Source organism: Candida jiufengensis (assembly GCF_024610255.1).
Source record: "Candida jiufengensis strain CBS 10846 chromosome Unknown scaffold12, whole genome shotgun sequence".
Lineage (NCBI taxonomy): Eukaryota > Fungi > Ascomycota > Pichiomycetes > Serinales > Debaryomycetaceae > Lodderomyces > Lodderomyces jiufengensis.
In genome coordinates, this window is record NW_026261568.1 from 69,816 (window position 1) to 85,600 (window position 15,785).

Here is a 15,785-nt window from a genome sequence, read left to right on the forward strand (position 1 = left end):
CCCAAAATCTTAGAAACGTACATATAAATAGTTATGAACTTAAGTTTGATAATTTAAAACTTCATACATCTTTTTAAATCTATTAATATTTTAAAATAACACAAAACAATTTTCTATTCAAGTATTCCCCACTTTCATCTCTAATTTTATTGTTCAAAATTTCAATTGATTTTGTTTAATGATCATAATTTAAAGACAAATGGATCGAGTTTTACTCGGTTAAGAAGTTTAAATTTATCAATCAGATTTTTTGGAGACTTTTCTAAATTTTTAACCATTGAATTAAAACTATTTTTTTTGACTAAAATTAAGGTGCGTTTCTGAAGTTAGTATTATAACTCAACAAAAATCTTTTTATTACAGTACGTTTCAAACTGATTTTCTCTATGTTATTTACTCCGGGTATGTAGTTGGTTTTAAATCACTCGAACATTTTTAGCAATTCTGCTGAAAAAAAAAACTTTATTCTATTGTTTTTATGTAAAATGATATGGAGAAATGATATTTGCTTTTTTAATTGTTTTAAAATTTGTGGTACAAAACTAAAAATAGGCTGCAAAATTCAGTAGAAATATAATATTTAATTATGTAACAACGATAAACTTCTATGTAACTTTTGTTCCCCTTTCTTAAAATTTAATCTATTATAAATACTTGTGATTCCTTAATTCTTTTAGATTTTTAAGAATTTTTAGTTTTTTTATATTTTGACCAAGAAAAATCTGCTTATTTACTTTACGAAATACCAAGAAAATACTTTAGATCCTTCCAAGAAATATGTCAAATTTACAATCAAATAGAAATGATGAAATAACTTCAATTAATTCACTTCAACAACATAAACTTTCAGAAAATAATAGTCCCTTACAAAGTGGTTCATCAACACCACCATATTCACAGCATGAAAAAAAATCATTTTGGCAAAAATTTAGATTTACAGTAGATACATCAGATCATCCACCACAAATTTTAAATGCAAAATTATATTTAAGTATATTAGTGTTTGGTATATTGGGAGCTGGAAGAGGTATTGATGAAGGTAATATTTCAGGAAATATTGCAAATCCTTCATTCATTGCAAGATTTGGATTAAAAGCACCAGGAAAATCTGTTGATCAATTAGCAAATTTGAAATCAAACATTACATCAATGGTTCAATTAGGTTCTATTGGTGGTGCTATAATAGCTATGAAATCAGTTGATTATTTTGGTAGAGTCCGTGCAATGCAAATAGTTTGTGTTCTTTGGTTAGTTGGAGCAATTATACAAATTACTTCGTCAAGTGTTGGTCAATTATACGCTGGTCGTTTAATTGAAGGTTTAGCTATTGGTCAAACCACTTCTATTGGACCTGTTTATATGTCTGAAGTTGCACCAAGTCCTATTCGTGGTATGGCTAATTGTATCTTTGCAGGTGCTGTTTATTTTGGTATCATGTTGGGTTATTTTGTAAACTATGGATCTGCTTTACATATACCTGCAAAACATGCAAATGGATCAATTAATGATTGGCAATGGAGAGTTACTATATTATTGAAAATAATTATGAGTGTTTTAGTTTTTGTATCATCATTTTTCTTTAGTGTTGAAAGTCCAAGATGGTTATTAAAAACTAATAAACCACAAAAGGCAGTTGAAAAATTAAGTAAATTAAGAAACTTACCTACTGATCATCCATATGTTATTGCAGAAATTAGTGATATAAATGAACAGGTAATGAGTGAAAAAGAAGCAACAAAAAATTCTAGTTTATTGAACAATTTCAAACAAATTTTTACTAATAAAAGTATTGCTTATAGGTTTTTTTGTATCGCTGGTGCTACTCAAGTTTTAGGTCAATGGTCAGGTGCAAACGCTGTTACTATTTATGCTTCTGAATTATTTGCATTAGTTGGTGTTGAAGGTATTGATAAATTAAAAATGTCTGCTGTTTTAGGGGTCGTTAAATTTGTTTCAGCTTACTTATCTGCTTTTTTCATTATTGATATATTAGGTAGAAAAACAGCTTTATACATTGGTATTGGTGGTCAATTATGTTGTATGTTATATTATGCTATCTTTTTGACAATCGTCCCACAGGCAGCTTCCGATGGTACAGAATTAGCTGGATCAGCTAAAAGAGCAAGTACTGGTGCATTAGCATCAATTTTCTTGAGTGGTACATTCTGGACTGTAGGTTTTAATTCAGTTCAGTATTTAATTGGTGGTGAAATTTTTCCATTGGGAATTAGATCGTTTGCTCAATCTTTAGTAATGGTTTTACATTTCGCAAATCAATATGGTAACTCAAAAGCATTACCTAAAATGATGATTGCAATGAAACCATATGGTGCTTTTTATTTCTTTGTTGGTGTTTTATCAATCTCTTTAGTTTGGGGATTCTTTTTACCTGAATTAAAAGGTAGATCATTAGAATCAATCGAAGAAGTATTTACATTACCATGGTATAATTTAAGACGTTGTAATAAATTGATTCCTGATCATTCACAAATTCATAAGATTAAATATACAAATTCGAGAATGGGTAATACAGGATATGATCATATACAATATGATATGGAAAAAAATAAACCAAGTGTTGAATTTGTTGAAGATATGATGCAACATAATAGAGCAAGTGATAATGATGATGAAGATAAAGAAGATGAAAAAAAATTGTAAAGAGATGAAGAATAAAATATAAAGAACAAAATTTGATTTTCTACTTTGATAGTAAGGGAGATTTTTTGTTTAACACATTTTAAATCAATTTTTAGTTAAGATTGAAGTGTTATAGAATATTTTATAAGTTTTTATATGTTTGATATGTAATGAGTTTTTTTATAAATATATACCAATGTTCAAATTAATTAGTGTTTTTAATAATGAAATAATAACGAGTTTCATAAAATGGGTAATATCAAGTTTGGCCGCCTAAAATTTTCCATCCTAATGTTCTTTTTTAAGTTTTTGAATTTTACTATATTTTAACCTCGAATTGTACGACTTTGACTACAGCTTATACATCGGCTAAAAATGAATGTGGAAACTCGGGAAGTTTGCAGGTTGTTCAATTTTATTATTGTCTAAAAAAAAGTTAATTTAGCTTCTATTTTTAGGATAATTCATTGCTAAAATTGGGGGTAAAAGTTGATTCTAAATTTAAAAGTTTACAAAAAAAGACTAGATTTATGCTGAACGATTTGATTCTATTGGTTTTCAATCAAATGCCTCGGAGTATTTAAAATATATTAAAGATAGTGTACCTTGAACGATATGAAACTGAAAGTGTCACCTACTTAGCGATCTGAAACTTTCTTTATTCGACTAGTTTCATCTTTTGGAAAAAAAAATACCCGGAATTGTCTAATCATTTTGTGACTCAAATGAATAATTGAGACGTTTCAACAATTGGTATTGAATTTATTTGGTTGATGTTTCGGGATTCTTGTTGAGACATTTTTATAATGAGGGGAGCTCACGAGGGCTCTTTGAATGCTGAAGTTATCCTATATAATTTGTTGGACATCTTCTTTATTTCCTTGGCTTCTCAAAACGTTTACAACTTGAATCTTGATAAAACATTATATGCTACTCAGTGTTAATTTGCACCTTAGTGAACTACAGTATAATTTTACTTATTCTTCTAATCATATATCGTAATTCTCTTAAGTATAGTACCTTTCTAAAATTCAAGTCAAGTGTTGTATTTAATTTCTTACTGTAATGCTTTCAATAGGGACTTAAGAATAAATTCTAAACCACATTATAACTTGAGTCCCATTATTGGAGCTCATTCTACTAGCAATTTTCAAAGTATAACTTGAGACTAATCAAACTCAAGAAATGTAAAGGTTGATAGAAAGCGCAAATTTAAAAGAAGAAATAAAATAAAAAAAAAATTTATTTAAAACACATAAATATAAACTTTGATTTTGATTATCAAAACTATAATATAGTATAGACATATTCAAATGAACAAATATCAACAATCATTGTTCCCCACTTTTTATCAATCCTTATGAACTTCTTTATTTTTGAAAACCCTCTTAATTTTACTTTAATTTTATCTATTCTACATAATTTTTAAAGTTTTATAGATTAATTTATTGTTTGAAAGAAAATTTAATTTTTTTTTCTTGTTCAAAAAATCAAAAATTTTCTTGACCTAAATCTAATATTACTGTATGAAAATTAGAGCTCAACACAAAAAATTTGATTGAGAAGTACTAAACGTTTCTTATTTTTTTTTCTTGACTGACCCAAGTTTATCATTGCATTCAAGGGTAAAACTTCATATACTTAAGGAATTTAATTTGCTTTATTCGTGAATTGTAGATATAAATTAAGGTTTTGTGTCATTTGTTTCTATGCGATTGTTTCAAAATCTTAAAAAAAAAACCCAAAATTTGGCTGCAAAATAATAATTCAAAATGAAAATAAGTATTTTACCGGGCTACTTTGAAGGCAGTTTTCTCATTATATTATTACATAGTTTTCTCCTTCCTTAATCCAAAAAAATTAGTATATAAAGAGACTTCTGTTTCTGCAAAATTTCACCATCTTATTCAAGTTTTTTTTTTTTTTTTTAATAATAATTTTCATATTGTATACCCTTTAAGCATATTACTAAAATAATTTTTACGAGATATACAAGACTTTAAAAAGATGTCAGATTCACAAGAAAAAAAAAATAAGGAATCAGCATCAATTGCTTCATTAAACAATGATGTTTCATCAGATTGCGGCTCGAAAACTTCTCCTTATAACGAAGATGAACCTAAAAAATCATTCTGGAGTAGATTCAGATTTACAGTAGATACATCAGATCATCCACCACAAATTTTAAACAAAACATTATATTTAAGTATTTTAGTTTTTGGTTTATTAGGTGCTTGTAGAGGTATTGATGAAGGAACTATATCTGGAAATATTGCAAATCCTTCATTTGTTGCAAGATTTGGATTAAAAGCTCCAAATAAAACTATTCATCAATTAGCAAATTTAAAATCAAATATTACTTCAATGGTTCAATTAGGTTCTATTGGTGGATCTATGATTGCAATGAAATCAGTTGATTATTTTGGTAGAGTTCGTGCTGTACAAGTTGTTTGTATTATTTGGTTAGTTGCTGCTATTATTCAAATTACTTCATCTTCGGTAGGTCAATTATATGCTGGTCGTTTAATTGAAGGTTTGGCTATTGGACAAACCACTTCTATTGGACCTGTTTATATGTCTGAAGTTGCACCAAGTCCTATTCGTGGTATGGCTAATTGTATCTTCGCAGGGGCTGTTTATTTAGGTATTATGTTGGGTTATTTCGTAAATTATGGATCTGCTTTACATATACCTACAAGACATGCAAATGGATCGATAAATGATTGGCAATGGAGAGTTACTATATTATTGAAAATAATTATGAGTGTTTTAGTTTTTGTATCATCATTTTTCTTTAGTGTTGAAAGTCCAAGATGGTTATTAAAAACTAATAAACCACAAAAGGCAGTTGAAAAATTAAGTAAATTAAGAAATTTACCAAGTGATCATCCATATATTGTTGCAGAAATTAGTGATATTAATGAACAAGTTATGAGTGAAAAAGAAGCTCAAAGAGGATCAAGTTTAATTAATAATTTTAGATTACTTTTCACAAAAAAGAGTATTGCTTATAGATTTTTAATAATATGTGGTGGTACTCAATTATTAGGTCAATGGTCAGGAGCTAATGCAGTTACTATTTATGCTTCTGAATTATTTGCATTAGTTGGTATTAAAGGTATTGATAAATTAAAAATGTCTGCAATTTTAGGGGTTGTTAAATTTGTTTCAGCTTATTTATCAGCTTTTTTTATTATTGATATATTAGGGAGAAGAGGTGCATTATTTATTGGTATTAGTGGTCAAATGTGTTCATTATTATATTATGCTATCTTTTTAACAGTAGTACCACAAGCAGCTATTGATGGTACTGAAATAGTTGGATCAGCTAAAAGAGCAAGTACTGGTGCATTGGCAGCTATTTATTTTAGTGGAGTTTTTTGGACAATTGGATTTAATTCAATTCAATATTTAATTGGTGGTGAAATTTTCCCATTAGGTATAAGATCATTTGCTCAGTCTTTAGTAATGGTATTTCATTTTGCAAATCAATATGGTAATTCAAAAGCATTACCGAAAATGATGATTGCAATGAAACCATATGGTGCTTTTTATTTCTTTGTTGGTGTTTTATCAATCTCATTAGTTTGGGGATTCTTTTTACCTGAATTAAAAGGTAGATCATTAGAATCAATTGAAGAAGTATTTACATTACCATGGTACAATTTAAGACGTTGTAATAAATTGATTCCTGATCATTCACAAATTCATAAGATTAAATATACAAATTCAAGAATGGGTAACACAGGATATGATCATATACAATATGATATGGAAAAAAATAAACCAAGTGTTGAATTTGTTGAAGATATGATGCAACATAATAGAGCAAGTGATAATGATGATGAAGATAAAGAAGATGAAAAAAAATCCTAGAAGGATGAAATATCACGAAGAACAGAATTTTAATATTTGCTTTGATAGTAATGAAGAAAGTTTGTTGGAAACGATATTCTACTTTCAAATTAATTTTTGAATAGTAATTTTTTAACTATAATATTGCAGTTTTATGACTTTTATATGTTTGATATTTTCATAAATATATACCAATAATCTATTGAATTTTTATGAGTAGAAGATCAGAAAATTAAAAGTCCAAAAATAGGGTATCGATGAACTAGAAATTCGAAAATTAATTGGTAATATCCTGGCCAAAAACTTCGAGGAGAAATTAATATTAGGTATACAAGTTAATATTTAGCGCTTCACAAACCATTAATTAGAGATCTTGAACTAGAGATCTATGTATAGTAGTGACAACAAAATCTTTGATTTCGAATCTTAAATAACAATCTTAAGTAGATAATATATAATAATAATAAGAGTTATCGTTTTAAAAAAAGTAATTATTATATCTAATTAGAAAATGTTAAATAATTATAATAATTAAATGTCTGATAATAATAATAATAATTTATTATTGTTTGATAAAGTAATTAAAGGAATGAATTATTTTTATTACTATTTTGATGAATTAATAATAGTATGTAATAAATTCTTTAATTAATTTCTTTAAATGTGACGCATCTTAAATTTTTATAGAAAAAAGAATAAATTTTGGTCATGCATATGAAAAAATTATTAATTGTTTTAGACTATATATTCTACATATTTCAACTTAAATTTGTAATTCATTCCTAAATATTTTCTGTATGTGAGTAATATCAATTGAATTTTAATTATATACTTGTTATTTAATGTATATACAATAATTAGTACCAATAATATCAATTATATATTAAAAGTATTATAAATAATATATAAAGAATTTTAATTAATTAATTATAAATGGAAAATTAAAATTTCTTCGGAGTTTTTTTTTTTTTTCCTTAAAATATATTTTATTTTATTTTTAATAAAATAATTTTTTATTATAATAAATAAAAAATTAATAGAACTTTTCTTAATTCGTTTATTATTTGATTAATCAAATAAATTATTATTTCAAATGATTAAAGGGAAACAAAGGGAATAGAAAACAGAAAGAGTATTAATTATAATATTAATCAAATAAACAGAATTTCTTATTAAGAAATATAAGGGACATTGTCTTACATATGTATCAATAAATTATTTATTATTTTTTATTTAGTTTTATTAATTCTGAGTAGTTCTTTTTATCTATCGAATACAAAAATTTTATCGTAATTATTTATATAAGAATTAATTTTTTGACTTATTAAATCGTATTATCTATAAATCTAAGAAATGTTATAATAATATAAGAATAATAATTATTAACTAAATGTGTGTAAATGATTATGTCTTATGTTTAATGTCCAAAATAAATATAATTTAATATTAGCTCGGATATCTGAATGAATCACAACCAATCTTTGATCATTTAAACTACCATCAATTCGTTGAATTTTAATTGATTCATTATTCTATAATGGAATATTAAAAAAAATGACTGACTGACCCCACATTTCAATTTATTACTTGAAAAATTTAAATTTTATCAAGTTTAGACGCTAAAAAATTTAATTTTTTCAATTTAATCCACGCATTAATCCGACAATTTAACTCGACACTTCAATCCGACATTCAAATTTGTGTGTAACAAAGTCGAGAATTCATACTTTATAAACAAAAAAATAATTATAAAGAAATTATAAAACTAAATAAATCAGACAGACAAAATCATTTTAATTATAATTTTATTTCAATTAAAAATTAAATAAAATTCAACAATTGAAATTTTTTAATGAACTATTCAACAAATAATTTGTTATTTGAATGAATCATTTAATTTCATCTAATTGAAATTTAAATAATCATATGAATTGATTAACGGTTTTCAATTAGTATTCTTTATTGTCCATATTAATATTTGCTAATCTATTAATATATTGATTCATTAACAAGTTAGTTAGATTTTTAAAGATTTTTGTTTTATTTACCCCATATTTCCATTAATTAATTATTATTATTTATTATTATTATAATAAATATATTTTTGGTTGTAAATAAAAAAAAAAAATTTATTTTCTTTTTACAACAAATTTTTTTTTATTTTATTCCAATTTGATATTATTCATTTTATATAGAACTATTAAATCAATAATATTTCTAAACCTTAACATTACCTTTCAAAATAATCAATTATTTTCATTCATCTGTTTATAAACAACTATTCATTATACTTATATAAAGTATTGGATAAATTCAATATAAGAATAAAAAATTAAATATTTAACATACATAACATACATAGTATATTGTAATTTTAATAATAATTATTATACAAAATAAAAAAAATCTAAACAGAAAAAAAAAAATCAAAAAAAAAAAAAGTTGTTGTCTAATTTTTTTATATGACTTCATCAATAATTCATTCTAAATATTTGAATTTTTCATCAACTAATCATTCGAATAATAATTCATTAAATTCTGAATCATTTACATCAAATAATAATAATCATCTTATTAATAAATTTAAATCAAATAATATAGAAATATCCAAAGATTTAAACGTATTTAATGTTTCACAAAATATAAATAATTCAATGAATAATAATATAACCAATATGAATGGAAACATAGATTTAAATAATGAAGAAAATAAATTAAATGATAATAAAAATGAACTTATAAATGCATCAAGTAAATCTGGTAATACAGCTTCTGCTAAAAAAATGAAAAATATACCTGTTGAATTAACTGCTTATGGTACAACACCGTCTGGAAAACCAAGATTATTTGTTTGTCAAGTTTGTACAAGAGCTTTTGCAAGATTAGAACATTTAAGAAGACATGAAAGATCACATACTAAAGAAAAACCTTTTAGTTGTGGAGTTTGTCAAAGAAAATTTAGTCGTAGAGATTTACTATTAAGACATGCACAAAAATTACATGCTGGTTGTACTGATGCAATAACAAGATTAAGAAGAAAATCTTTAAAACCAAAAGATGATGAAGATGGAGATGATGATGATGTAGAAGAAGGAGAAAAAGAAGAAGTAGAACAGCAACCAGCAGCACCAGTTAAAAAGGAAAGTTCAGTTGAATTTAACTTAAATTTATTTGATAATAATAATAATAATTCCAAACCAAATATTGCAAAATCAAAAGTACTGAAAATTACTACCACCACCAAAAAACCAACAACCACTAATAATTCTTCATCCAATTCATCATCAAATACAACCAGAAAAAACTCAACCACAACTTCGTTACAAAGACACGTACTAGAAAGGAAAAGAACAACTGATTCATCAATGTCAGGTATAACGATAACTCCAACCAGAAGAATGAGAGGTGCTTCATTTTCAGCTCAATCAGGTCCAAATTATGCAGTTAATGTTCAAGAATTTAATGATGTATATCCACAATCAGATAATGTTGAATTTTCAACTCCTCAATTATTACCAACAAATAATAATGATGAATTAAATTGGTTGAATAGTTTAACTTCAATACCTGGATTATCAGAAAATTCAAATTTTATTAAAGTTAATCGACAACCTTCTTTACCTTTCACTGAATATCCAACACCGCCAGTTAATGTAAGTCATCATGGTTCTTTTTCAAATCAATCTTTTGGTATGACACAATCTGATAGTATAAATTCAATAAACTCTAATTTTGATGGTTCATATATGATGCCTACAGTAACTTTAACTAATCAAGAAATTCAAAATGGAGTAACTGCTCATCAAAATATGATTCAACAACAATATTCTGGATATGATCAACAACAAAATGTTGATACTGGTTATTCATTTTATGATATTCCTGATAATATGTTAGATATGGCTTTATCAGTAGGAGAACAAAATCATTTTAAAGTACTTACACCAATAAAACAAGAACAAGAACCTTATGAAGAAATGCCACTACCACCGCCACAACAAGATGTTGATTTGAATTTTTTAAATGATATTGATAATTTAACTCATGAAATTGATGTAAATTCGAAATTTATGCCCGGAGGTTATTCATTTTATGGAGATAATCCTTCAGCAAGTTCATCTGGTATGGACACAAATTCACCAAATTTTAAATCACCACCAAGACAACAACAAAACTACGTTGATCATCATCAACTAATGAATTTAGAAAATTCATCAAATTCTCCAGATGTAAGTGATCAATTAAATAGAATAAAATTGGGAAATTACTCAAAAAATAAATTATTTACAAATCATATGAGACAACTTATCAATAGAGCATTAAATAAATATCCAATAAGTGGGATCACCACACCCATTATTCCATCAAATGAAAAACTTGAAATGTATTTATCATATTTTATAAAAGACTTTTTATCTCATTACCCTTTTATACACATTTCAAAGTTAAATGAATACGAAATTATGAGTATGGCATCTGATGAAGCTGATAGTAATGAAAGTGCAAGAGTCTGTTTACCTTTATTGGTTGCAACTATTGGGGCATTATTAGCAAACAACAAGAATGATTCAGAACATCTTTATGAAGGCTCAAGAAGAGCAATACATATTTATTTGGAGAGCAGGAAAGTTGTTGTTGAAAAGAAAATTGCTTCGTCAGTAAATCCACTTTGGTTGATACAATCTTTAACATTATCTGTTATTTATGGACTATTTTCAGAAAATGTAAACAATGTTTATATTGTCATGAGACAATTAAATGCATTGAATTCATTAGTGAAAACATCAATAAAAGATTCTAGAGATATTTTATTCTCCATCCATGGTGAAGATGAATTAATATACAAGAAAATAGCAGAAACTAGCAATCTTGACGAAGTCTCATTGTTTTCAAACAATTTCAATGATGAAATTAAATTCAAAAATCATATAAATTTACAACTGCAAATTAGAATTGTTTTTATAATTTATAGAGTTACAAATTTCTTATTCATGATGTATAATGTTCCATTAACTTTATCGGTAAATGATTTGAACCACCTAACAATACCAAGTAGAAGTGATGAATATTTATGGGGGTTTAAAAATTTTCAGGAATTTCAAGAAATTTGTCAAATTAATGGTGATAACATTGGAAATCATTTACACACAAACAAAATCAATTTTAAGGATTTATTATTAAATATTTCAAATGAATCAATGAATTCTAAATTGGATGATATGAGTAAATTTGGATTTAATTCATTAATTCATGGATTCTATGAAATAAAACAATATAAAGAAATGGAAAAAATTGACACTTTTAAAGTACTTAATGAAATTACAAGCCATTTTCCAAAAGCTAAGACCACAAAAAAGGATATTGAAAAAATTGATTATGTATTGTTGGTAAATTTCACAAAAATAACTACAGTTCTAGATTTAAAACTGGTTAAAACTCAATGTTGGTTGAAAAATTATGATGAACTCGAGAATCATTTTGATTTGTTGTTTTATGATAACCCTGTTAATGATTTTAATTATTTACAAGTAATTGATTGTTGTTTATCTGTTTTAAAAGTACTTCTATTCAGAGCTGAAGAAACTTCAGAAAATATTTTTGATACAGATTTTGGTTATCTTGATAATAATGTTGATAATTATAAAGAATTTGCAAAAATGATTCAATTTGAATATACTGATGAATTTGATCCAACTCATAATTTAATACATTCACAAGTTTTATATCATGTTTTCACTATATTAGCAATGTTTTCAATATATCTTATAAAAAGAAGAAAAAATCATAACAATGATACCATATTATATGAATTAAATACCAAAAATCAAGAAATTTTTTCAATTATGGAAAAAATTAAATCACAATTAAAACTAAAATATCATTTAAATAATGCAGGCATTATAAATGAAAATAATTTTACAAATTTTTATCTTTTTAGTGATTCAGAAACAACAAAAGAATTAGAAAAAACGCTTTATATTTTAAAAATTGGTGAAATGTGTTTAAGCTTTTTATATGATTCAAATATCAAAGTTTCAATATTAAGAAAATTGAGTAATAATTTATCAAGAATTAGAAAATATATTATAGATAATGAAAATAAATTAGGTTTATAAGGTTTTATAATTAGGTAGGTAATATATTTATTAACATAAAATTAAATAATAAGAGGTATAATTTGTAGGAAAATTGGTTGATGTTACAAAATTAAATAAAAATTTCAATGAAACCTATATTCTTAATTCTATCGGTTTTGTTTAGATTAGATTATAAATAATGCAAAATACAAATGTAAATCTATATTTGGAAATTCAAGACTTGTAATTTATGTTGAAAACAATCTATAACATGAAAAAACTCCCAAACGGTTTAAATTGTATGTACTTTTGAGCCATAAAATTTTTTGAAAAGTATGAAACTTTACTCAACTCGGCGTCATGCAATTTAAACTTTTGCATCATAAAGAACTTCATTCAATCCAACATTATACATAAATTCCTCCAATACTTCATTTGATGGTGGTGGTTGAGGTTGAGGATATGTCAAATTATTAGAATTATTTTGATAAAATTTCATTCCATTTTCATTTGTCATATTTTGTTTCATCGTTGCCATTGGTAATAAAGTTCCAAAATTATCAATAAATTCATCATAATCTTTATTAAAATTAAATTGAATTGGTGGAGTTTGATGTTTAATTTCATTTATTTTTTCACCATTTATATTTAATTTAAATTTTTGCATTAATGCATTTTGCATTTGTTCAATTATAATTTTAAATCTAAATGACATTGGATTCATTGGAGAATAAAATTCAAATATTCGCTTGGATATATTTATTAATTTCATTTGCATTGATGTATCAAAATCATCATAAATTCCCGATTCAAAACTTTCTAAATATAAAATAGATAATCCAATAATTAATGCAGCCATAAAACATGCATGAGTTAATCCATGAGATTCAACTTTTTGTGGTCTGTCTTTTGTGTAATTTGCATAAGAATCTAATAATTGAATAGTTAAACTTGATGCTTTTACAGTTGCTTTACAAAAATTACAAATTGAAATTTCTTGACGTGATTTAGCTTTTCTTTTAAGTTTAAATTTTTTTTGGAAAAAAATCAAGTACATAAAAAATGGTCTTGATAATAATGTAATAGCATATAATTGTGATAAATGTATAAGTAGCAATGGAATTTTATTATCTTTTGAATCATGAATAATTTTATCATCATTATCTATAACTTTATCAATTTGTAATTTTTCTGGTAAATTTAATGAAAACAATTTTAATTCAATTGCTAATTTTTCTGCCTTATATGGGTTTATAATACCATCTATGTAAAAACCTTGTATGATTTTACTTATTATTTTAGCAACCTTACATGTTTGTTCCAATGCTTCAAGATAAATATTTTCAATTGGTTTACCATTTTCATCCACATCATAAATATCCGAAGATTCAAAGTCATCCCAATCATAATCATCAATAATCAAAGGACGCCCCAATAAAACTGACGAAATTCTATCCATCACATACAAATTCTTGAACAATTTCCTTCTATGACGAATATATGCTTTATCTTTAAATGATTCATTAATATATTTTCTATGCAACCCCAATGCTTGAGCATTTCTTATAGCTATTCCAATCATAATCCACGAGGTGTTTCTTTGCAGTTTAGCTTGATAATAACACGACGCCAAAGCAAATGCTTCTGTAATCCATAATTTGCCCACACTCATGTATTTTTTAGTTAAATAAATTCCATATTCAAAATATGCATAAGATTTCATTTGTGAAGATTCTAAACCTTTTAAAACTATATCTTGAGAACTTTCAGCATACAATAATCCAACACCTATCACCAAATTTATTAATGCAATTTGACTTATTGAACATTCTCCATAATTATTATATATTGGTTCAACAATTTGTTTTTCAAAATAATCAACATCAAATAAATAACAAGCTTGATTAATATGTAAGATAAATAACTCCAAAATACGACTTATACATTCTCTATTAGGTAATGCAACTTGAACAACTTCTAAAACTTCTTCTTGATTATCAAACACGTCCAAAGAATCAATCTCCGATGTAAAATGAGATTTCCCAATAACTTTACTAAAAATGTTTCTACATTCAAATAAAAAAGATAAAGGTGATGATTCTCCAACATATCTTAAGTTCCCACCCGCGTCATACAATACTTTTGGTTTTTCAAATTCATCACCCAATAAATTTTTTCTAGTCTCGGGTGGCACCACAACTTCGGGTTCGTTGGAATCACCTTGATCATCATCTACTTTATGTAATGGGAAAACTGTAAGTGGTTGAAAACGTATTGGTAATTTTGTCTTTTGTTTTAAAATTTTTAAAGTATTTTTATCAATTTGATTTTCATCTTTGACTATCTTATGTACGAATTTTGAATTATTTAGGGTGCTTGTAGTTTTAACTGGCTCTTTAATTGTTTCAACTTTAGGTTTTACTGTTCTTTTCTTATTCTTTCTTCTTATTGTTCTTCTATCAATTATACTAAATGAACATTCAATTCCCTTTTTAGCACATAATTCACATGGTGCAATTCCACTACATTTAAATTTTCTCTTTTTACAATAATCACAAGCTTTTGAAACTTTTCTTCTTTTTGTTATATCTGTTTCTGCTTCCATTATGACGTTGTTATAAAATTAATAGTTAATAAAATCAAACTAATAATCGAAAAAGGGTGAGAAATGGAAAAATATTTACTTACTAAAAGGAGTAATTCCGCGGTTAAAACAAACAGAAACTCATACAATCCTTGTTCTATTCGAATTCCAAGGTCTAACATCAGCTGATAAACAACTCCAACAAGAGCTTCTATGGCCAAGTGGTAAGGCACCCCACTTGTATTCAGGATATATACACCTGCAATTCATGGGGAGAGCGTCGGTTCGATTCCGGCTGGAAGCAATATTTTTCATTTTTTGTTTCAACTTAGTTATTTTTTTTTATTTTAGAAATAACGTACAAGTCATACGTTTGCAAATATCTAAAAGAAATCAACATGTGCTTACTAACATGTATAAAACATTTCATTTTGTGAAAAGTTTTAAAAGCGTAGTAATAATTGTTTTTGGCTCTGGTACTTGAGCATAAAAATAAGAGGTCAGAGTCATACCAAATTTGAAATTGAAAAACAATTTTAAACTGACCTCACAAACTACATAATGATTTATTCGAATTTCTTGTTTTACGTTTTTTGATTCTTAAAGGTTAATTAATGTCCATTCTTTAC

At 25.6% G+C, this 15,785-nt stretch overlaps 4 protein-coding genes across 4 annotated transcripts; 3 read left to right on the top strand and 1 right to left on the bottom strand. All coding sequences in view use genetic code 12, as the record gives it.

Annotated features, from left to right (window-relative positions):
- Nucleotides 1-777: 777 nt before the first annotated feature.
- KGF54_005355 (uncharacterized protein) lies at nucleotides 778-2,661 on the top strand (the record flags this gene model as incomplete). Its single annotated transcript, XM_051766144.1, has 1 exon — nucleotides 778-2,661. One exon carries the CDS (start codon nucleotides 778-780, stop codon nucleotides 2,659-2,661), a length of 1,884 nt encoding a protein of 627 aa, XP_051617563.1.
- A 1,986-nt stretch (nucleotides 2,662-4,647) lies between these two features.
- On the top strand, nucleotides 4,648-6,516 carry KGF54_005356 (uncharacterized protein; the record flags this gene model as incomplete). The annotated part of the gene is made up of 1 exon (XM_051766145.1): nucleotides 4,648-6,516. One exon carries the CDS (start codon nucleotides 4,648-4,650, stop codon nucleotides 6,514-6,516), a length of 1,869 nt encoding a protein of 622 aa, XP_051617564.1.
- Nucleotides 6,517-8,957: 2,441 nt separating this feature from the next.
- On the top strand, nucleotides 8,958-12,611 carry ADR1 (DNA-binding transcription factor; the record flags this gene model as incomplete). The annotated part of the gene is made up of 1 exon (XM_051766146.1): nucleotides 8,958-12,611. The coding sequence occupies one exon, from the start codon at nucleotides 8,958-8,960 to the stop codon at nucleotides 12,609-12,611; it is 3,654 nt and encodes a 1,217-aa protein (XP_051617565.1).
- Nucleotides 12,612-12,939: 328 nt separating this feature from the next.
- KGF54_005358 (uncharacterized protein) lies at nucleotides 12,940-15,177 on the bottom strand (the record flags this gene model as incomplete). The annotated part of the gene is made up of 1 exon (XM_051766148.1): nucleotides 12,940-15,177. The coding sequence occupies one exon, from the start codon at nucleotides 15,175-15,177 to the stop codon at nucleotides 12,940-12,942; it is 2,238 nt and encodes a 745-aa protein (XP_051617566.1).
- Nucleotides 15,178-15,785: the final 608 nt, after the last annotated feature.